Raw genomic sequence first — 22,411 nt, 5'->3', positions numbered from 1 at the left:
ATTCCAGCTTCATGGGTTCTGGCCTACTAAATTCATGGTACCAATGTCCAGTTTCTGTACAATGGGGCTTTGCCTGCATTCTATTCACTACTCATAGCCAGCTTCTATGATGACTTAATCTACCTTGTATTTCAGCAGCTGACCAGTTATTGAGCGGTTGTTTTTCTGCAGCACTTTGTGCATGTGTAGTCTTCCCCCTTTATATTGGAAAGTTCACTCGATTCTTTACTTCATCATTAGTTTCTTCAGGATCTATACATCATCTTTAGCCAGTATCTCGGGATGGGGTGCACACCTCGTTATGACATCATCAATTCATTGGTTAGCTTCTTTTCACACTCCTTCAGGTTTTTCCTCCTGCAAGAGTGCATTCGGTAGGGTTGTCACAATGGGTATCTTCTTTCAAACAATCGCTGCAGTATTGGTTTTTATTGCGGGTGTTGGTAATACACAGGAGGTAGGGGGCGGGATCTCCTGCAGATGCACACAGCTGCTCCTCTACACTCAGGAAGCAGGACTTCCTTGCTTACCAGATTAGCAGACACTGATTCTAAGGAGCCCCTGGAAGAGGAAGAACTCACCAGGACTGAGATCGTTCCTAATCTAGTGGGACAAGTGATGGAGTGGATGGAGTAAAAAGATCTGGAACAGCACCATCATAGAGAACAGAACACCCACTCCATCCACAAGCTGCATTCCAAACCAACATTCTATGTACACACATTCCAAATCCCTAATGTCCTAGCAAGTACATTAGTACATTGTCTTTACTACAGTCGTTCCTGCTAGACAAAAGAGGTCAGGCATCCCGTTAACCCAAGGCATGGACAAGGTGGTGGAGGTACTCTGGAAGATGCCTCACTGCACACCTGTGTTGAGCAAATGCATTAACTTTTAACTGCCATGGGTTTTCCCCCCCAGTGCCAAGGTCTTTTTTGGTGATTTCAGTATTTCACTTTGAAAAGCCTTCTGACATTTTCTCCTTCATTAACCCTTAAGTGCCAAGGACGAGCTATCTTGTCCTTGGCACTGGGGAGGTAATCCCAAGGACGAGATACAGCGTCCTTGGCACTTAAAACCACATACATGTCAGTGCCCAATGAACCTCTGTATGTGGCTTTCATGTCTGGGACTCACTGCAGCCTTGTCTTATCCTTCACTGGACAAGCGGTGTAAACATCTTGACTTTTTGTGCACAGACATTTACACCAGCTCTTGGCAGGCTAAAGCTGATGCTGTCCTTGCTGGTATAACTATTGTCTGTTAAAGGAGATATTTGAGTACTCTCAGTAGATCCCCTCTGAAAAAGGTGAGACGTTCACAACAGAACTACACGAGGTCAAGTAATTGTCAGTTGCCATGCTCGGCGCTGTGCTCCAACTTGTGAAGAAGGAAGCAAGGGCCTTGTCCTCTGCTCTGTTATCCATGGTAAAATCTGTACGTGTTTTTGTGTCAAAAATGCATTGCTCTCCCTGTGATTTTTATTAATAAACAAATAAATAAAAAAGCAACATAAATGTGTCTGGATACATACAGATCTGCTTGGCTGAAAGCCTCCAACCTGTTCATCTCCATTCAGGAAAGTGTGCTTGGCATTCCGTTTAACGGCAAGAAGCAGCTTGTGGTTTCGACAGACACGCAGCTAAAGAAAGTCTCTTGCAGCTATCAATAAGCCATCACTCTGTTCACTGCCCCCAAAAGCAGCATTTAGGTTCTTTGACTCTAGAGGCTGACAGGTCCTACTTTCTAGCTGCCTTTTGTCAATTGTCATGAGCAGCAGTAGGCAAAGACACAAACATCAGAAGCTTGGAAAGTAATCCAATTCTAAGTCACCAGCAAAGAGAAGAAAAATATATAGTTCCATGGACCAGGGTCATTATGCATTCCATCAGAGCCAGAGTGTATGGATTTTTCCACTGTTGGCGAGTGGTCTTCATGGGCTGTTGATTCCTGTCTTTAGTGACTTTTAGACATCACCAATATCTTCCCTCCCTTCCTCCTCCCATCCCTTCCAGTGGCTTGTTTTTCCGTGATCGCAAAGATACAGTTCTTGGTGGAGAAGAGGGCAGTGGATTCAGCCCTTTTCTGGAAGGTGGAGCATGGGGTTGTGCTCTCTATTGTGTGCAATGGACGAATAAACTGAAGGATCAAGACTAATCTTAAACTTGCACAGGTTTAACAGGTACCTGACAGGTGACACCGTTAATTTGGCATAGATGTTGGAATGCTCACAAAGAAGTGACTGACTACCTGCCATCGCCCTGAAGGACATCCTGATAGTGCATCCCCAGAGGCAGTTCCTGCGGTTCTTAGTTTACGACCTTCACATCTAGTACAAGTTACTCCTGTTCAGTCTGTGCAAGACCGCAGGGCCATCACAAACTGATGGCAGTTATCCCAGGATACCTACAATGCGAGGATTTGCATAGCTACCCCTACTTGGATTATTGGCTAGTGAGAGCTTTATCCCTTCCTGTTCACTCTGGGGCTGTCAGTCAACATTTGCAAGTCCACCCTCATCCTGTTGCTGATCTCCTTCATTGGCATGATGTGGCATATAGCCAAATTGGCGAATTTCCCCCAGAATACAGGGTTCTGTCCTTGCACCAGATATTTCATTGCTTTTGCATTCTCAGAGTAGCTGCATCATCGTGGGTACAAAGGTCACCCCTGGCTTCCTGCAACTGGGTGATCCCATACCCAGGATCCAAGGTGTCAACTTGAGCTTCACTTGGCATCTCTCTGGTGTCAGAAGAAAGACAGCCCCCCAATTCTCATATCAGTTCTCAAGGAGGTGCTCTCTGTATCACATGGTGGAAGGATGATGCAGAACTCTTGTTGGTGAGGGCCCCATTTAACCCTGCAGAACCAAGTATGTCTCAAACAACTCATCGGAATAAAGTCTGGGGAGCTACCATGGGTTTCTGCCAGGTGCATGAACTATGGCCACTGTGGAAATGGCTACCACATGCCATTTTTCTGAAGTTGAACGCCATCTTCCCAAGCCTTGAAAGCATTTCTTCAACTTTTAAGGAACGTGCACAATTCAAAGGAGTTGTAAGGTCCTACAGACGACCCTTGCACTTCCATTTACAGCCGTTTGATTAGTGCTATAGTCGTGATGACTTGAAGGGAAAGGGCAATTGGATAAAATAGCAATCATTACAGGATCTCTTCTTCCACATATGAGACCTGTAAGACACAAGAGGCTAATCCCTCTTTTCTCTCCTACTTGTTTCCTGCCTATCTAACTGTGATGGTGGCAGATTTACCTACACCCTCTAGCCCCCCACTAAGTGCCTGGAGGGTAGAACCACTGGAGCTGTGGCTCAACCTTCTAAGCCTGCAAGTGGGTTATGTATTCTGTGGGGAGGATTTCTGATTCCGTCTGTAGTGGCTCTAAGGATTATTGAGTCCTGCCATTTCGATTCTTGAAGTCTCTTGTTGCCATTTAACTTAAATCAAATATTTTTCTCAAATGGAAAGGAATTTTATTTCCTTAAATTACATAACTAGATTTCCCTAATGTTGTAATACTCTCAAACTAAAATTGGAGCTTTACCTGTTTTCCTGCTTGCCTTTCTCTGTTTTGTCAGTTATCTTCTCTTCTATTTTTTTCTATGCATCTAGGTTCTCATTTCCTACTTGAATTCCTCACACATTCCTGAGCTTGATTGTCCTGCTCATTTCCAGTGGTGAATTGAATTACTTGGCTTTTCAGATTGGGGTGAGAAACAGAAACCGAGACTCCTTCTGTGAAGCACTTCCTCGGGATACTGTCTTCTTTTTTGGAGTATGAGTCTGCAAGATACTAACTTGTGATATCCATTGAAGTGCTGTCTCACTGTTATGGCAGTTCACAGTTGCCTTGCGCACGCAAGAGGGCACAGTTCAACAAATTGAACTGCAGATTCCGGAAAGGCCGTTTACTGCAAATTTGCAAATTGGACCACAGTGTTGCCAAATCCTGCCAGTGGTGGGAGGCTGAGGGTGTGGCTCCACTGACCTTCTCTGCTGAACGTAATTTTACCTTAACACACATTGCTCCCACCATGGCTTGAGGAATATGTCCCATGGTTTGTGAGCAGAATCTTCCCCTGGGATCTGAGAGGTTCAAGTAGCACTTGAATTTATGGAGTTGACTTAAAATGGACCTGATATTAGAGCTGTGTTCAATGAAAGGCACCAAATGTAGGTCAGCAGAATATTCCTATGACATCCCCGCTCAATTCTCTACGGATTTCAGGCTCTTCCTTCGATCTTGTAATGTGAAAGGCTTACCCTCTTGCATGAAAAATAAGTTAAGAACATTCTTTGAAAATGTGACCACCTAATACAATTTCCCAAAAACTTAATGAATACAAAGCCGCCACTTTGTGAGACAACACAGTTGAGCCTGTGAAAGATCATTAGACACAACATCGCTGTCATGGTCTACATTAATATGCAGGGGTGTGGGGGCCAGGTTAGCCGATCGCTTCCTTGTAAAAGGGTCTGTTGGAGTGTGTTAGCTCCCAAAACACCAACCTCATGCCTTTACATATGTAAATAGTTGCCATCCAAGGAGCAGCTGCTTTGAAACAACTGTCTTATCAACCATTACAAGACCAAGTTCAGTCACCCCCTTTTAGGAGTGGGGATGTGAGGAATACGACCATCCACACAGTGGGTGTGTGCTTGCATGGGCATTTTTGAAATTTTAAATGAAATTGAATGATGATAGATGAACCTATGGAAAATGTGTGGGGCTAATCCACACACATTTTCCTATGCTCACCGCACGACATACACGTAGACCTGTGTACTCTGTTTTGACACAGCCTACAGGTGTGGTCCCCCCTGTCATATTTTGTTGGAATAAGACAGCCAAGAGTACATCAAGCACCAAGAAGCCCTCAGGAGTACGTGCACGGTGTAAGTGCGAGTAACATAACATAACATCACAGCATCTCAGAAGGGGGAGGGAAAACCCTTCCTCCTGCCATGACGAGCCTGATTAATTAACAAAGGCTCCATAGATACGCCCCGCCCTTTGTTAACTCCTGGCGGTAGTTTCACATGCTAATCAGAGTTTATTCAAGCAGGCCCACTGGAGGCCTGGTTGCAGGACTAAGAAAAGACAGGAAAACCCCAACAACCATCCGTGTCAACCTGAAGCCAGCTCCCGCCTCTTAGTATCAAGGGCAGTGACCTGTCATGTCTGAGACTGTGTGTTTACAGTAGACAACCCCCCAGAAGCTGGAACCTGTTCAGAAAGTACAAGTATGTGGATTGATGGAGACAGAAAGTCTGTTCTCACCGCAGTTTCAAGGGAGACCTGCCGCTTTTGTCAAGAACCACAGAGAGCTCCATGAACTAGAGCGATCCTTTGATCCACAATAGACAGGAAGATGGGTGATACTTAGGGCCTCATTGCACGGTAGGCGGTAAGGGTTTACCGGTACCGGTATTTTACCAGTACCGGTAAATCCTTACCGCCTTACTACAAGGTCCCTTTGCGGGTTGGGGAATTTAACGCCTGCTTTTTGCAGGCATTAAAAATCAACCCGCAAAGGGACCAGTGGAGCTAATTACGGTACCGCAATTTGCGGTACCGTAATTAGCGCCTTCCCCATTCCCATAGAGCCCTATGGGGCAAAAATGGGAATGGGGAAGGGCAATGGTGGAAGGGGGAATTACTGCCCCGCCAACCTTGGAATGGGGTGGTAATTCCCCTTGCCACCAAGGCGGTGCCGGTATTTTACCGGCATGAACCATGGCGCTAATAGCACCCTGGTTCTCCGCCTACCGTGTAATGAGGCCCTTAGTATTACATGTTTTTATCCCTTTTCGTTTTCTGTTGCAAAGCGTTCTGGTTATGACCTTATGCATACAGGAGATTGTTGAGCCCGTCTTTTGGGCAGATCATCTGAAGACTTTGCAAGAGGTAACGAGAAGAACTCAGCATTGGACCTTGGCTGAAGGTACAGACTGCCTTATATCATCTGCCAGTGAAGGAAGGCCAGGACATCCAAGAAGGGAGCAAGATCCCTCCCTTAAACATCTCCCAGGGAACAGATCGAGATACTGAATCCAGAGGACCCTCTAGCAGCTCCAGAACCGATACCCAGCCAGTAGACAGCATGCCCTGCTAGGGTCTGCAGCAAGCTTCCTAGATGGGAAGTGCCAGAGAGTTTCTGAACCAAACCCAGGACAAGGCGGTTGCCTGCAACAGTCTCCTCAGCTGTGGGCCATCCACCTTAACGGACAACACAAGCCCAGTGAAGAAGCTAGGAGTAGTGGATCGACAAGCATCAACCAGCGTCCGCCTTAAAGGATATTTTCGAGCCAGTGGAGCTCCAAGAGCTGCAACCGACTGCACCACTGACTGTTGTCGCGCTGCAGTCACTAATGCCATCCGAGACTCCTCGACCAGTGCTTCAGACCCACCAACGAGCACTGAGACAATGATTCCTGACTCCTGCAGCTGCCCGTCCAGTCTCGCTCGCCGAACTGCCGGCTGCTTCATACCCGCAGCTGTCTCCCATCTTGAACTCTGTCGCCGGAGCTGCAAAGCTCCCTGAAACTGACTTGACCACTTCTACAAGCATTGTGGTTCTGTCCGCTGATCCTTTTCCGAAGGCCCCTAGTGACATTTTATGACCCATTGCTCCCTTTGCGCTGAAACCAAGTATTCTAGAACTATTGTGATTAATTACTATACCAACTACCCTCCTGTCAGTATACAGAGTGCATCTGTTTTCCTTCTTTGAAACTGTCTGTCCTCTTCATTCCTTTACAGGGTGGGTTGCATTTCGTAGTCTGTTATAATAATAATTATAAAGAAGATATTTGTATACAAGCTTGACCTGACAGTCCCTATTATCATTGGATAATAATTGTATTTTTCTTTGAGTTGCAACTAACCAACGATTCACGACCTTCCAGTGAAAAACCTGCCCGACGTCCACATTCCCAAAATTAGACAAGGTTTATAATTTGCTTGTGTTTCCAATCTGGTTGGATCCCTGCTGGTTTACTAGAGGCATGGGGCTAATTGATTGTTTAGAACCCGATATTCTTCCCTGGACCACTGGTGCCCCGGAAGTTGATTTGTCACAGGGGATGTTTGCATTCCAATCTCTTTTTCACAGAGGACAAACCAATGTATTGTATGTTGGCCTCGTTGATGGGCCTGGACCCTTGGCCGCTTGGAAAAAACGTGTTGCTCCCCTGGAACATCCTTCTGTGTTATGGCATTCTGCTCCCACTGATTGAAAAAGTGCTGCACAAGTTCAAATGGAACATGAGATGTTTCAGGGTTCTGGTTGCACCAGTCTGGCCCAGCTTCTTCTGGTTCTCGAACGTGTTAGCACTGTGGAAGTCAGTGTTAATTCGCCTCCTTGGGTCACATGAGTCTCTCCAATGTGAACCTTCAGAACATTCGAGCAGCTCTCTGGGATTCAAGTGGTTGAATGTCAGTTTGCTAGGTATCCAGTTAAAATGTCGAAAAGATTTTTTCGAATGCCATTTCGTCGAAAAATATTATGCCTAAAAAAAAATTTCAAATCTGTTTTTTTTATTTGTATGTTTTTTTTTGGTTTAGCTAGTAAAAATAAAGTGCAAATAAAAAAAAACAGGGGGTTGTGGGAGAACCCCCCATTAAAAAAAATAAATTAATTAAAAATTCGAAATAATTTTTTTCGGCATTTTTTTTCTCGAAAAAATGGCATTCGAAAAAATGGCATTCGACATATTCACTATAAACCCAGCCGCTGGGCACTGAATGGGAAGGTGGACTCACTGTAGTGTTCCTGGAATCACAATCTTATATTTCACAACTAGCCCATTCGGGCAAAGTGGAATCCTGCAGGGGGTATCTGTCAGCAATCGTAGCCTCCACAATTTCCTTGGAAATCAGGTGGTTGAGAGGCAGTTCCAGGGACTTCTGTTGTTCCCTCATTCTGTGAGGCCACACCCTTCATGGGATTTCAATGTTTTGATGTCTCGCTTTCTGCATTCAAACCATTCACACCAGCGGCACGTGCTACCCCAGGAATCTGATTGGCCACCCCAGGTGCCACCCCATTATCCCAAACTATGAGCATTATGTAATGTTTCAGGGAGTTACAAGTGCTTTTGGCTCGGGAACCCTGCACAATGTTTCAGTCAGAATAAGGTATGCTTCGGATGCGCCCTTCCTTTAGTCTAAGGACTTTTGACCTAATTGAGAAAATTGTGTTGTTGAAGGTTTTTCCAGATCCAGCTTTGGCCGAGGAGCCTGTGCTTCATGCATCCGTGAATGCTATGGTTAGTGGTCTGTCTCCATCTTCTAAGACGCAACTCATGCTGTCATGCTGTCAGAGCCAACGTGGCTTCAGTGGTGTTGCAATGTCATATACCTCTGGATGCCATCTGCAGGGCAGCGACATCACTGACGCATGCCTTCTATCGCCATTTCGCAGTGTACGCATGGTTTGTCCAACCTGATTGGTTGATTCTTTGTGTTTGGGCAAGTTCCCCCTCTCTTTTCCTGGGAATTCCTGAATAATCTATCCCAACAATGAGGTGGAAGGGAGGTAGGATGTGCAGGTATGTGCATGCTTTTCACGGTATTTACTCTCGTACTGGTAGTCCACGCCTCCGTATCTCCAGGCAACCCACCCTCCTATGTGCCCTTCTCTGCAACAGGCCCTCCATTCCTGTGCATGGGCAGAGTGGAAAAGAAGTGGGGTAGGTAAGTAGGTGGGGGCGGGTACTGAGCACATGCAGAAGGGTCTGCATGCAACCGTCTTACCTTAATGTTTGATTTGTTTTATGGCTGCTGCAGAAAAATGCTCTGGTCTCCAAACTGTGCTGTGATGTGGACGTCCCACACGTCTGGAGGGTGTGGGACATGGGCTCACTGCACTGAGTGACGTGCACTAAGCGACTTCATTCGGGTAATGCAACAGGAATTGGCACACTTGGGTAACACAGCGGGAAAGGTTCTCATTTGGCAACACACCAGGATTTTCCCATACTTAGGCTACTGACGATAAATGCACTCACCTGGATAAGACAGCAGGGAATGGTGTCACCAAGAAAACACTGCCAGGGATGCCGCTATATGTCAAAAAACAGGGCATGACCTCTAGGATCCAACAATGTGAAATTACATTACAACACAGTGAGAGGTTGGGTCTCTTGAATAACATAGCAGGAAAATCGAAATTACCTTGTTGGATAACACCACCTTACTTACATCACACAGCAAAGACTGAACTCAGATCGGTACCACCTAAGGAAACGACATCACTTGAGGAACACAACACGCTATGACCTCCCGGGTCACACATCAAGAAATTAACTCACTTGTTAACACAGCAGGAAATGGTGTTAATGTGGTGCCACAATAGGACATGGGGGGTCATTACGACCTGGGCGCAAAGGGATACTGGGCGCCGGTAATGACACCGGTGCCGGTAATCCGTTTGCGCCCTATTCCGAGGTTCCTTTGCGGGTCCTCCCTTAACGCCTGGTTTTACCAGGCGTTATGGACGTGACCCGCAAAGGGATACCGGGGTCAATAACGGTAACGCAATTTGCGGTACCGTTATTGCCGCCTTCCCCCTTTCCATTGAGCCCTATGGGGGCTCAAATGGGAATGGGGAATGGCTCTGGTGAATGGGGAATTACCGGTCCCGCCGACCTCGGACTGGACCGGTAATTACTCCCTTCACCAGACCGGAGTCGGACCGATTTTGGAGGCAGCCATGGCACTAATAGCGCCATGGCTGCCTCCAAACTCGGAATGAGGGCCCATGGACTCTCTCAAGTCACACAGTGAGCCTTGATCTCTTCGTAAACAGAACAGGATGTGACAGTAACACACAACCGGAAATGACATCTCTTGAACAGCCCAACAGGAAATGGTGCCTCCTGATTAACAAAGGGTGTAAATACTTCACATGGTTAATTCTGAAGGCTATGGCCTTGGGTAACGTAGCAGGGTTGACCCCACTTAATTAACACAGTAAAATATGTCCTCTGGGGTCACATAGAAGGACAAAACCCATGACTTCAGACAGCAGGAAAGCGTGTCACTTGTGAAATAGCAGAACATTACCTAATTTTGGTACTACAGCAGGCTAGGACTGGGTTGGATAACCCGCAGGATAGGACCTTGCTTAGTCAACAGTTCCATGGCCAGTAAGCACTTCACCAAATCTGGCATCACCTTGTGATTGTTGTGTGGCTCTGAGTGCCAGAAGTGTCTGGCGACTTTCCTCACGTTTGCTTGATTCTCCAAGGCAGCACTTCTTTATTGTTGACTGGGCTCATTTGCTTCTGGCAGGTGTGGACGATGTCTTTGTATTCATTAACACTTACCGGCAGGCCACCCACCTGAGGGAACCACAAGCACGGATGATCTACACAGTTCAGACTGCTGGGAAGGCCACATTCTTCACCTCCTTCACCACTGCTGCCGCGTACGCCGCAAACATCCTATCCCAGGTATGGAAATGTGCATGCATGGCACCCTCTAATACTGACAGAGAAACACAAGTGCTCTGAGTGTGGGCACAACACATAAAGGAGATTGGGTGCAGCACTTCCCACTCAGGGAATGGGGTGTATGCAAGCTGATACATGTGCTGCAAATCATGGTAAACAACAGGGGAAATAATAGGGATGACACTCCGTATGCAGTGCTAGAAATGGTGCCCCTTGAATAAATTGGGGAGATAGTACTACCCGTTAAAAATATATCCGTGTTGGCACTGCCCCTCGAAAATATGGGAGGGATCCTGGCACAATTTGTAGCAATGGAAGTGGTGCCATAACCCATCAGGGAAATGGAAAGAGGCATTGGGCCTCATTACAAGCTTGGCGATGCAGGAGGAAAATTGCGGTAAGGGGAGGTAACGGAAGTACCAACATTTTTCCCACACCGCCAAATGATAATATTTACTACGTGGTAATCTGCTGAAAACCATCCCCACATTGTCCTATGAACTCCAAAAATGGGGAGTTGCCATCATATATAATCTTGTGATAACCCCACGGGAACAAGTGGTGGTAATGGCAATCGGGATTGGTGGTAATTTGGTGGAATTACTGCCAAACTTGTGATGAGCCCCATTGTTCAAATCCAGAAAAGCTGGTTTCCCAATTGAATGGATAGTGTGATAGTGGTAGCCAAGGGTCGCACTTAGTCGTGAATAGAGGGGTTTTAATCCTTCTAGTGGATTTCTAATCATAGATACTAGTGGTCATGCAAAGTGGCTCTTTAGTTATTGATAGTGGGTCTGAAGTTGAGGATTGTGGGTTTCTAGTGGTTGGGGATAACTTTTCTTGTTATAGATTCTGGTCTATAATGATGGAGAGTCATAGATACTGGAACCTCAGTGTTAAATAATGGTACTCTGGCATGGATCCCTAGTCATGGATAGCCGGTCTCTACTAATAGGTAATGGACCTCTAGTTGTAGGCCCCTAGTCATGCATAGTAGATCTATAATCTTGGAACATGGGTCCTGTGTAGTAAATCTCTACTATGATATGATGGGTCTAGTCGCAGGCAATGAGACGTGGAGAGTGTGTCCACACCCTTGGATGTGTTACGTCGCGAGCCTCGTATATTGAATCGTTACAGGTTGACAGCGTATCTCCAGTGAGGGGTCTTGTGTCATCTGTCTGCAAGGGTGCTAAAGAAGCACCTCATAGACGCTTGCATTCTGACTGCATTTCTCTGGTTCTGCAGATTCCGGCTGTCCATGACTTTGGACTCTTCATGTCACTCATTGTCTCCTGCTGCTGGGTCGCTGTACTCTTCATAATGCCCGCTGCTTTGGGGATCTGGAGCATCTACATTGTGCCAGTGGAGTTTGCCTGCCAGACAAGGTGAGACATGATCAAAGGATCAGGCCATTCTGTCATTATGAGTGTGTGGGTCGGTGTGTGTGGGTCGGTGTGTGTGCGACCACATGCGCGTGTGTCTATAAGTGTTTAAAATGGCATTGCAGAGGTGTGTGTGAGAGGATCATAGGCCCTCCTCAGGGGCATGCAGGGGGGAACATATCTACTGGGATTGGTGGATTGTACCCTTTTCTGCCAACCCTTGAAGGGGGGTTTGGTTTGGCGCTGCTTCTTTCAGGAATCCATCTGCTTTCAGAGTCCACATCTGAGTGGTTCACTGCAGTGCCACTGCTGGGGAAGGGATGTGATGCTAGTCATATTCGCCCAGATAGGAGCTGCATTGCAAGGCCATCTGGCCCTTTGTATGGACAAACAACAGCACAGCCTATGTTACCATTACTCATGGGCTCACAGCACGTCAGATGGAGTGAAAAGCAGTTCTACGAATACAAATTGCAGGGCTGGTCTTAAAGTATAAGTGTGAGTGCCATCCATACATAATTATGCACAGCACATGCTTCGCCAGACTAATATGGTACGCACGCCTATTTAAATACGGTTAGTTTATGACTTTCAAGAAGACGATGGGGTCTTTTAAAGGGGATTTGAGGCGCTGGGGTTAAATTAAAGCTCTGGCAAAAGAAGCTGTTACTAAAACAGAAACAAGAATAGTGTCCTTAAGTGTTGGACACTCCCGTCCCCTGCACACCATCAACACTGAACATGTGACTCAATAGTTGGTTTGTAATTCAGTACATTAGGCTTCTGCTTATAGGAACTATTTGTGATGTAGCATGCCTTGGACAGAGCCCCCATACCTAATAGCTATGCTGTGTGCTCCCTCCATTAGGGCTACATGGGAAGGGGCTCTGGCTCAGAGCGATGCACACAGTCAAGCAGGAGTGCCTTGGAGTCTGGGAAACTACAGAGGCTGTTGGCACTCACTTGTCCTGGCCCAGAGCCCATGGATATCCCACACAAAGTGGTCAGAGAAGGAACAAGCTCAATTCATGAATCAGTGCATGGACTGGGCATCAGTGCCTGAAATACGTATACAGCCTCTGCCATGAGTATACAACGGCCTCTGCCATGAGTATACAACGGTGTCAGTAGGTAGAAGCTTAGGAGTAGGAGTGTGATCCCTGCTTCCTGGTCCATAAGGCCCCAGAAGAGGAGTGTGGAAGTACTGGCCATTGGGAGGACGGAGGACATGGGGGTTAGGGGGGCAAGTACATTCAAACCAGTATGCGACCAGAAAGATAACAATGTTGCCTTAAATGAAATGCTTATTGTCACTATTTCCAAACATTACGGTTGGAGATTAGGGACACATACCAGAAGTATTGTTTGTCTTTGGAAGAATATTTGCACCTGACTGTAGAGGCATGCCTTCATGTCCTGCCTTCGAAGTGAGCATCTGAGATCCAGGAGAAGCAGTGATCACGTATCTACATAGATCGAGGCATGAGTACCAAAGTGGATGCCAGCCTCAAGCTGGCACTTGGACTTCAAAAACACAAGTCTTAGGGCCTCATTACGACTTTTGCGTAATGGGTTATCGGGCTCCGCTAATGGAGGCGGACCCGTTAAACCCATTACACAAAATTACGAGGTCCCCTTGCAGGATCCGGTAAGGACGCCTGGTAAAACCAGGCATCATTACCGGGTCCCGCGAGGGGACCAGGGAGCTAACAATGGGCTGGTCATAATCGGACCGTTGTTAGCTCCCTCTCCCATTCCCATTTAGTCCTATGGGGGCTTGAATGGGAATGGGGAAGGTCCGGCCCCGGGTTCCCAGAGGGAGGAGTTACTGGGCCCTCCAAACTCGGAAAGGCCCGGTAATTCCCCATTCTGGAAACCCAGACCCGGTTTTGGTGGCAGCCATGCCGCCAATAGCGGCTGTATCGCTACCGCCAAAGCCGTAATAAGGCCCTCAGTGTTTTAACGAAGATGATGCTCGCTAGTTGGTGTTTGGTCTGGGCTTGTGAAAACGAGCAGTAGAAATGCATATAGCCTGCCCAGAGCCTTGGGGGGCTTCATGCCCATGCCTACTTTGGAAGCACTTCTTGACCTCCAGCTGTAGACTTTACCCCTTTGCATTCTGTCATCCTGCTTTGCCGTTGCGTCTGGATATTTGCCCACTAGAACGGTTCCACTGACTCTTTGAAGGCAGCGCCTTCAGTAAAGGGCCATCACATCCTTTACGGCAGGTGTGCTAAAGGTTTAAATCAATCTCCTGGGTTTTAGCAGGTACTGTCTCTCCTGTCATAATATTCATAGATTCTTATTTATACATTAATATGGTACATGATTTGGCTTGTTTTGCATATTTGCAGACGTCCCCACAAAAGAAACTTGACCCCATAAACACAGAGCAGATCCTTGTCATGCCAGTATTGTAATATGATACTTGATGCTGCGTATGTATGTGATCCAAGACTAAATGGCAGAGAGTCTTCTCATATCCGAGGGGAACTTTTATTATTATTATTATTATTATTATTATTATTATTATTATTATTATTATTATTGTTGTTGTTGTTGTTGTTATTATTATTAGGGTATTTATTGAGCACAGACCTAGCTTGGGGAAGCAATGGAGCTCTTATCAATCATAGGGGGAAGAACACGGTGGGAGAAGCAGAAAAACAAGGGAGTGAGAAGCTCACAGGACCGCGGGAGGGCTGAGAGTCTGGTAGCAAGGGATCTACACGCAACCAGGGGAGGAAACAGTGAGAAGCGGATCACCCATTTTCATGCAGTGTGGGTAGAGGGTGTGTGGACCTAGTGTGTATGCATCCTCCCAGACAAGGCATCCACATTTTGGGCTCCAAGAGGATGAACCACTGCCATCTTGCAGCTCTGGAGATTCGAAGCACAGTTGCGAAACTGAATACTCCTGTTAGGTCCAAACTCAGTGAGTTGTGGTCCATTTGCACCATGAACCCACGCCCCGAATTTCTGGTTGATTGCTTTGGGTGGAGAGCTTTTGCTATATCTTAAGACTCAAAGCCCCTCAATAAGAAAGCTCAATCGGTTGCTCTTGTCACTTGGTATACACATGGATCTCACCTACTGTGGTTTCAGAGGCTTCATCCGGCACTGTGTATGGCTCGCCTAGGCGTTGCCAAAGGGAGGACTTAATACAGGGCCTCCTTCAGCTGCTTGCGAGCATTCCTACAGGTGATATCCAGGATGTGATGCCAGACTCTTTGGTTGGTGCTTTTTCAGCAGTCCTGGCAGAGCTGCTGCTATGATAATCAGGCAACGTCCAAAGTACAGAATAAAGACAGGGTTCTAGTGAGAAGCTCAAATCATCGGCTATCCCGGCCATCAGAAGAGAGCTGGGGCTTGTCTCTTTGGCATCAACGATAGACCAAAGTGCTATGCGTCTATACAGGAGAACCATCATGTCGGAAACGCTACCCATCTTTAATATCTTACGTGACGAAATGGAAACAGGCAAATGTGTGGCTCTGAAGAATTGGGTACAAGCTAGAAAGGACGATCTGGCAAAAATTGAATGCTCTGAAGAAGACCTTAAAGAAAACCCTGATTGCATTAAAAGGAAAATGGAAGAAATGGATTGGATCTGGACCACAGAGAAAGCAGCGGGGTACAAACTGCTAAGCCACCTGCCTCCAACATTTAACAAGGCGAAACAACCCTTGAAGTATTGTGCCAAGTTTCCGGATAAGAAACTGAGAAGTACGATCATGAGAGCAAGATTCAACCTGATGCCAACAAGAGAGATCTTAACAATCAGAGGCGACTTATCCTAAAAGCGATGTCGCCTATGTAAAAAGGACTCAGCCATCGAAACGTTGAAGCACCTTGTGACGGAGTGTGAAACCACAAAGAAAAACAGAAACATCTACCTCCCCCCGCTGGCGGAAAACCTCTAGATTTTCGAAACAGACGAGCTGTGGAAGAGATTAATTTCTGGTGAGAACACGAGATGGACTCAAGCTCTAGCCAGACTTATTGAACTTGCATTCGAGTTGATAACCCGCACTCGGTCCGATGATGAGAACGCTGTGAGATTCAAAAAACGGCAAAACAAAGAAGACCCAAGAAAATTGTTTTGGCCAGGCCAGCTGGGGTGAGGTTTTCGAACTTCGATGGTTTCGTCTGTCTTTTTACAGCAAGACGATCTGGACGATGTGAACCTTTGACAAAACTTAGTTGTAACTGAGTAAAGTTCAAATATTTTTTCTTTTTAAAAAAAAGCTTTTATTTTGACTTTCCGGAGCTTTAATCTGACCATAGGCACATGATACCAATGGCACTCAACCTCCAGGTACCCAAAGGGGCATGTTTCAACACTTTTTTAGTGAGGCCAGCTCTGGATATCCTCTTGAACGCTTCAGAAAAACGTTTAAATATGGGATGAAGTCACACTGAGCACAGCAATATCGTCTACTGCAGAACCTCATTCCACTTGCATGGAATTCTCTTCCCCCTGACATCCGAGAAACAAACCACCCCGATTTGTTCAACACCAAATTAAAAGACTACCTCCTCACCCTGGAGTTAACTTCTTAATCTACCTCTGTTCTGCCTTCAAGCAAACATTTTCCCCTCGCCACTAACATTGCCCCTTTCCCACACTTTCTCTACCTCCCCTTCAGCACTTCACCCACCACGGTCACATCCCTAACAGAGCTGGCCGTACCGCCTAGCTGCAATGAAAAATTTCCAATGTTCATTGTCCTTAATCTATGTGACACATGTATTGTCCCCGGTGACTGTTCCATTTACTCCCCTCCACAACCTGGTCCGAATGTCACTTCAATTCACCCCATTGTAAGAAGCTCACTGCTTCCCATCAAATCTGATTTCTTGTGTATTGTACATTTTTTTGTGATCAAAGGAGCATTGTTCGTTCCTGTGCATTAATATAAATATATAAATAAACATAGTGCTGCAAGTAGCCAAGTATTCCTCATGGGATAATAGTAGAATGTTACATAAGTGCATGTGGATGCATTATCTTTCCTGCCCCTTGGATGTTCGTGGCATTTGGCAGTAGGTTTAGGGTTATCATTTATACAGCTGTTCTACACTTGGCTAATAGCTCATCAACCCTAACTAATAAATGCACACACCCACCATCACCAATGGCAGTCACAGGTTGTGACTGTAGCAAAACAAGTAATTCCATTTAAGGAAAGAGATCTGAGTGGCCCACGGGCTCTTGAAATAGAGGACTTGATCAGAATCCAGGATCACCTAAGTCTGCATCCTTGGCAGATTCAGGGATCAGACAGGCAGTAAAGATGCGGTGGATGTCCTTCGAGTGCTAACAGTGGACACGACCCATAACTGTCCCATATTTGCTGGAGTTTGTGCCGTGCATTGCACATAGGAGCTCTTAAAAAGTCAGTTGCGGGGACATGAACAGCTAAGAAGTCACATGCGCTTCTTCCACTCTCTGTGTTATACCCATAAATCGAGTAGTCTTCAAACCTTTTTATGCTGCCCCCCGACCAGAATTATATAAAGTGCCCCCCCCCCACACTGTCCCCTTTTGTTAGGGTGGCTCGTGGAAGAATATGATTGTCTGGGTTTTTGGGTACAAGGTGTGGCCAGTTATATTTTGTCCCCATCAAATTACAGATCAGGTTGTCACAAGAGGCCACCTGCCCTCACCTTCATGCATCCCTCTCCGCGTGGGCAGGTTAAGCCAGATGGACTGATCCCAATGAAGTCAATGAGGGTCATTACGACTTTGGTGGTAAGGGATACCGGCACCGGTAAGGAGACCGGTGCCGGTAATCCCTCACTGTCCTATTCCAAGGTCTCTTGGCGGGGACCATACGCTAAGGGACCAGGGCGCTAATAACGGGCTTGCAAGTCGCGAGCCCGTTATTAGCGCCCTCCTCATTCCCATTGAGCCCTGTGGGGGCTCAAATGGGAATGGGGAATGGTTTGTTCAATGGGGACTTACCGGTCCCGCCAGGGTCGGACTGCACCATTAAGTCCCCATTGAACAAGACCAGTGCCGGTCCCGGTATTGGAGGCAGCCATGGTGCAAATAGCGCCATGGCTACCTCCAATCTCGGAATGAGGCCCAGTATGTAGTCTTTGCTTGGTTTGGAGGGTTGGAATGAGTCCCAGGGAGTGTGACATCATCTCGATGAGAGAACGTTTATGCTCAACTGGGAGCAGCTGCTCTGGAAACTTCGTGCCCCCGATCTTTTCATTGTGGCAGGCATTGAGCTAGCATAGGCCCGATTCTGACTCCCTTGAAGGATTGTGAAAACAAAATCAAAATATCAAGGCTGAGTACCCCAAAAGGAAATACACCGAACACGTGTTACAAAAAAACATACAAAGTACTTTATTTTATACTGAATCCAGTTACAAAAACCGAGCAAAATCAGATTGCTATTGCCCCTCAGTACAACACAACGAACTCCAGCGTGGTTCAGTGTGTTCAGTGACAGAGCTTGTACATTAGAATGCATTCGTTTTTTATACACTTGGTGGGCACGATGTCCAGCCCCACTTCGGGTTAATATTCCATTTAATACATCACTGATCCAGGGTTCGTACCAAGTCTCGAACAACCGCATATAACTGGTTTGCCTTTAATACATGTATCAACAAGCCTGTGCAATAACGGTGTATTCTAAGATTTTCCATGCAGGCCTTCTCAAACATTAATACAATGTAGTTAAACAGATGTTCTATGTTCAGTATTTGAATACATTGTTTCAACATATGCTCGTGGATTAATTTCATTACACGAGTAATCCTTTTACACACAGGTCAACGAATGACAAGATCTCAGTTCACGACCTCAACAAGTGGCCTGCAGGCAAGTTACATATTAGCTATGTACAGAGGTCAAGACGGCCATGTTGTATTCTGGAATGACATCGTCCACCATTTTAACTCACAGGGTGACTTTTACAAAGTGAATGCTAAAATGGCGGTTTGGTCTAAAATGGCGGCTTACATTGATTTAAGGTCAGGACCTTGCAACACGGATTCTTTCGCAAGCGACTTTCGAGCAGCTTGGTGTAGGCCAATATTCATATATTTATTGCAATAGGAGGCACAATATGATTTCTCTTTTGACAAACCCTCTTTTTGGCCTATGCCAAGTGCTAAAAACTACTTTGGCTCTCCTTGCAAAGAACTCCATGCATCATCGTCCATGCACCCTGAATCACTATCGGAAATATCTATTGCCATTAGGTCATTTGCTAAAATATCTTTCAACACATATTCTTTGGAAGTTTTATCCGGGGCATACACTTTATGTCCTATCGAACCTATTGCTTGTGTGCAACATCCCCCTAGCATCGAACACATACCAGGCAGACACTGAATACAGCAACAAAGAAACAACAGGATTGCCAAAATAATTAGCAAGTCCGAAAGTACCTTCCAACCCCAAGATCGCAAGAAGTCCCAGAACCAAGCGCTTAGATTCCAGTTTCCCTCAGGAACGTGCACTTCGGAACTAAGGATGTGCAGATTCTGTATTGCCTTGAAGATAGTTGGGGAGAAATCTGGTACGAAAACACAGCAAGCGGACCCCACTAATTTACACACTCCACCACGCTCAGCCAGAATGACATCTAATGCCATTCGGTTTTGAAGTGCTGCTAATCTTATCGCCTTTTGTTCTATCGTCATATAATGGAGCATGTCCGTGGTCCGGTTGATGGTTCTCTCCAGTACTCTCGCTAGTTTTCTGATATCTTCTGAATTCTCTATCTGCCCCCAAAATGGCACAACTGATTTAGCTATATCTCCCAAGATTTGTGCTGGGGTGTCACCATTCTCGTCCCGGCATGGACGAGCCTTCGAAACTTCTCTTGTACTAGCTATAAACACCACAGGTAACAGGGTCCCTAAATAACAGGTTCCCTGCCAATCCCTGGGCAACCATGGGAATGCTACATTACCGCAGACAAAGTAGACAGGCCCGCCTACATACAAAGGTCTGTTTTCCCCAGTCAAATTTGCAACGTTGGCACAACCTAGAAAATTTCCCATTGACTGAGTTCCATTCCTCTGTATGCAAAAAGAAAATTAATTGGGGCTATGGTTAATAGTGTAAGAAGGAGGCATGGCATCCTTATTGCCTATTGGAGCCATCTTAAAGGAAATCAAAATTGGAAAGGACGAGACAGTTTATCAGAAGGCCTAATAGAAGCAACATTCGATTTACTCCTGTTTGCGAAAAGCGAGCATCCCAGGGGATTTAAAACACGTTTCTCAAAAGTATTCAAATTGGTGCCATCAAAGTTCCCTGAGATGCTATCATTCCACCGGCCAAAGAACAGTGCTCTAAGAGAAGCATAGCAAGCAGTTGTCAACGGTAAAGGATGAATATACCAACCTAGCCCCTTATCCGGTAAATGTGAGCAGACCCAACAGTTAGATTTGTTAAAAATGGCACGCGTAGCATTCATGATAAGCAGTAGAGTATTATTGTGGTACCTTTGTCTGTGCTGAGAATCCCTAGGGGATAGAGTATGCAAATGTACAAAGGGAGTAGGAACAATAGGTGCACTTTCAGTAGGCAACAAAAATTCTAAAGAATGAGTTTCCTCGAGGTACCACAATCCTAAGGCAGCGACTATTAAAAACCCAAATATCATTATAAAAATACAGCAATACATTTTCAGGTCCCAGGCATTTTGTCCATTGTCCCGGTTGGTCACCCCCTTATTTACAAGTCCCATACGAGCGGTAGCGGTAGCAGGCATTGTAGTCTTCAAATGGATACCCCAAAGTTCGTTGCTGGCGACCTCCCGGTCGAGCGACTTCTTAGTCCTTCCACATCCCTAGCCAACAGAATCCCGTTCCTCAAATTTGGGCAAAAACAAGCCCTCGATGATCCTTTTCTTCTTCAGATGCGCAGCCAAACTGTGCCGTAAGTCTATCAGATGCACAGCAAAACCGTGCCGTAAGTCTATTTCCTCGGATGTAGATTGTACCTTACTTTTCCCGGTACTGATTGATCCGGAAACAATATGTTGTCACTTCCTGCTGGAAGCAACGTGTCGGAAACAAGTGAAGGTGCTGAATTCAAAGTAGCAGTTTCCAGATGCAAAACTTTTAGAGAGTGTGGATACAAAATGGCAGCTTCCCCAAGCCTCACGGGCTCAGAGAGATTATCCGACACACTATCAGTGCTACTTACTGCTTTGGGATCGTTGGTTGCAGTATCAGCGAGGGGTTCTGTTTCTTCTGTAACGTGTGGCACAGGGTGATGAAGTTTCTTGACGTGGGATGCGTGGATCCAGTTCTTTCTCCCAGGGACCCGCACCGCTATCTGGGTGACCAACAGGACTTGGAATGGCCCACGCCAGCGAGGCGCGAGGCAAGAGGAGCGCTCAAAAGATTTGACGAGCACCCAGCTTCCAGGCCGTATGCTATGGCCCAGGCCCTCGTATCGCACAGGTAAAGCTTCTCGTACTTGGTGATAAATCAAATACAGGTTTTTAGTCAACTGGCTACAATAATCTGAAAGTAATACATTTTCAACATTTCTTAATGAGTTACATTTAGGAAGGTTCCAAATATTGGCAGGTCTCCCCATTACCACCTCAAATGGAGAGAGCCCAGTCTTAGTTTGAGGGGTTGTGCACATGGATAACAACACGATCGGTAAGGCGTCCGGCCATTTTAGTTTGGTGCCGGCACATGTCTTAGCGAGCTTGTTCTTAATAATAACGTTGTGTCTTTCTACTAGTCCGGCGCTTTGAGCATGTCTGGCCGAATGGAACTGTTTGTCAATTCGTAATGCCGTATATATCTGCTGAATTACAGCAGCGACAAAATGTGGACCATTGTCCGACAAGATAACTCTTGGTAGCCCGAACCGCGGGAAGTATTCCTTTAACATGATTTTTGCAGTAGTCATAGCTGTAGCATCTTTAACAGGGAAAGCCTCAACCCATTTACTAAAAGCACAGATAACCACCAGTCCATATTTCTCATTATCGCATCGTTCCATTTCAATAAAGTCAAAGTGGATCACTTCAAAGGGGACAGAGGGTGGCCCAAAACTACCCCTTGGAGTTACTGTCCCCTTTCCCACGTTGTGTTGTAGGCAAATCATGCATTCCTGGACGTAGCGCTGGGCAATTTTTGAAATTTTGTCATTTACCCAAACTTTCTCTAACATTTTTGTCATCTTCTGGGCACATGCATGCGTAGGACCATGGGCCATGATGACCATCATCATGACATATGCATCAGGGAGTAGCCATTTCCCTTCTACTATGTCCACCCAACACCCGTCATCGTCAAGTTTCCCCAAGCCTTCAGCCCACCTTTTGGATTCTTCTAACATGGCATCAGCTTGGATATCCCCTACAGACCCAACACCCTCATCCATTGCATAAGCATTTACAGACTCCCTTGAAACATACATCTCCGTAAGGAGATCGGTAGCAGTTTGCCTAGCTATCTGATCAGCGAAAGCATTCCCTTTCCCTATATCATCTGTAATCTTTCGATGTGCTGCACATTTCATAACTGCTAACTGAGTATGGAGCGCAAGC

At 46.1% G+C, this 22,411-nt stretch overlaps 1 protein-coding gene across 3 annotated transcripts in view; it reads left to right on the top strand.

Annotated features, from left to right (window-relative positions):
- DISP3 (dispatched RND transporter family member 3) overlaps positions 1–22,411 on the top strand; it is a 355,755-nt gene that overhangs the window by 131,231 nt on the left and 202,113 nt on the right. For all 3 annotated transcript variants that reach the window (XM_069609930.1, XM_069609931.1, XM_069609929.1), the window contains exons 7-8: positions 10,316–10,476; positions 11,725–11,864. In XM_069609930.1, coding sequence (XP_069466031.1) covers positions 10,316–10,476; positions 11,725–11,864 — 301 coding nt within the window. The remainder of the gene's footprint in view (positions 1–10,315; positions 10,477–11,724; positions 11,865–22,411) is intronic.

Source organism: Ambystoma mexicanum, chromosome 8 (genome assembly GCF_040938575.1).
Source record: "Ambystoma mexicanum isolate Mex_15411 chromosome 8, UKY_AmexF1_1, whole genome shotgun sequence".
Lineage (NCBI taxonomy): Eukaryota > Metazoa > Chordata > Amphibia > Caudata > Ambystomatidae > Ambystoma > Ambystoma mexicanum.
Note: the sequence above shows the minus strand (reverse complement) of the source record. Positions and strands in the feature narration are given on the sequence as shown.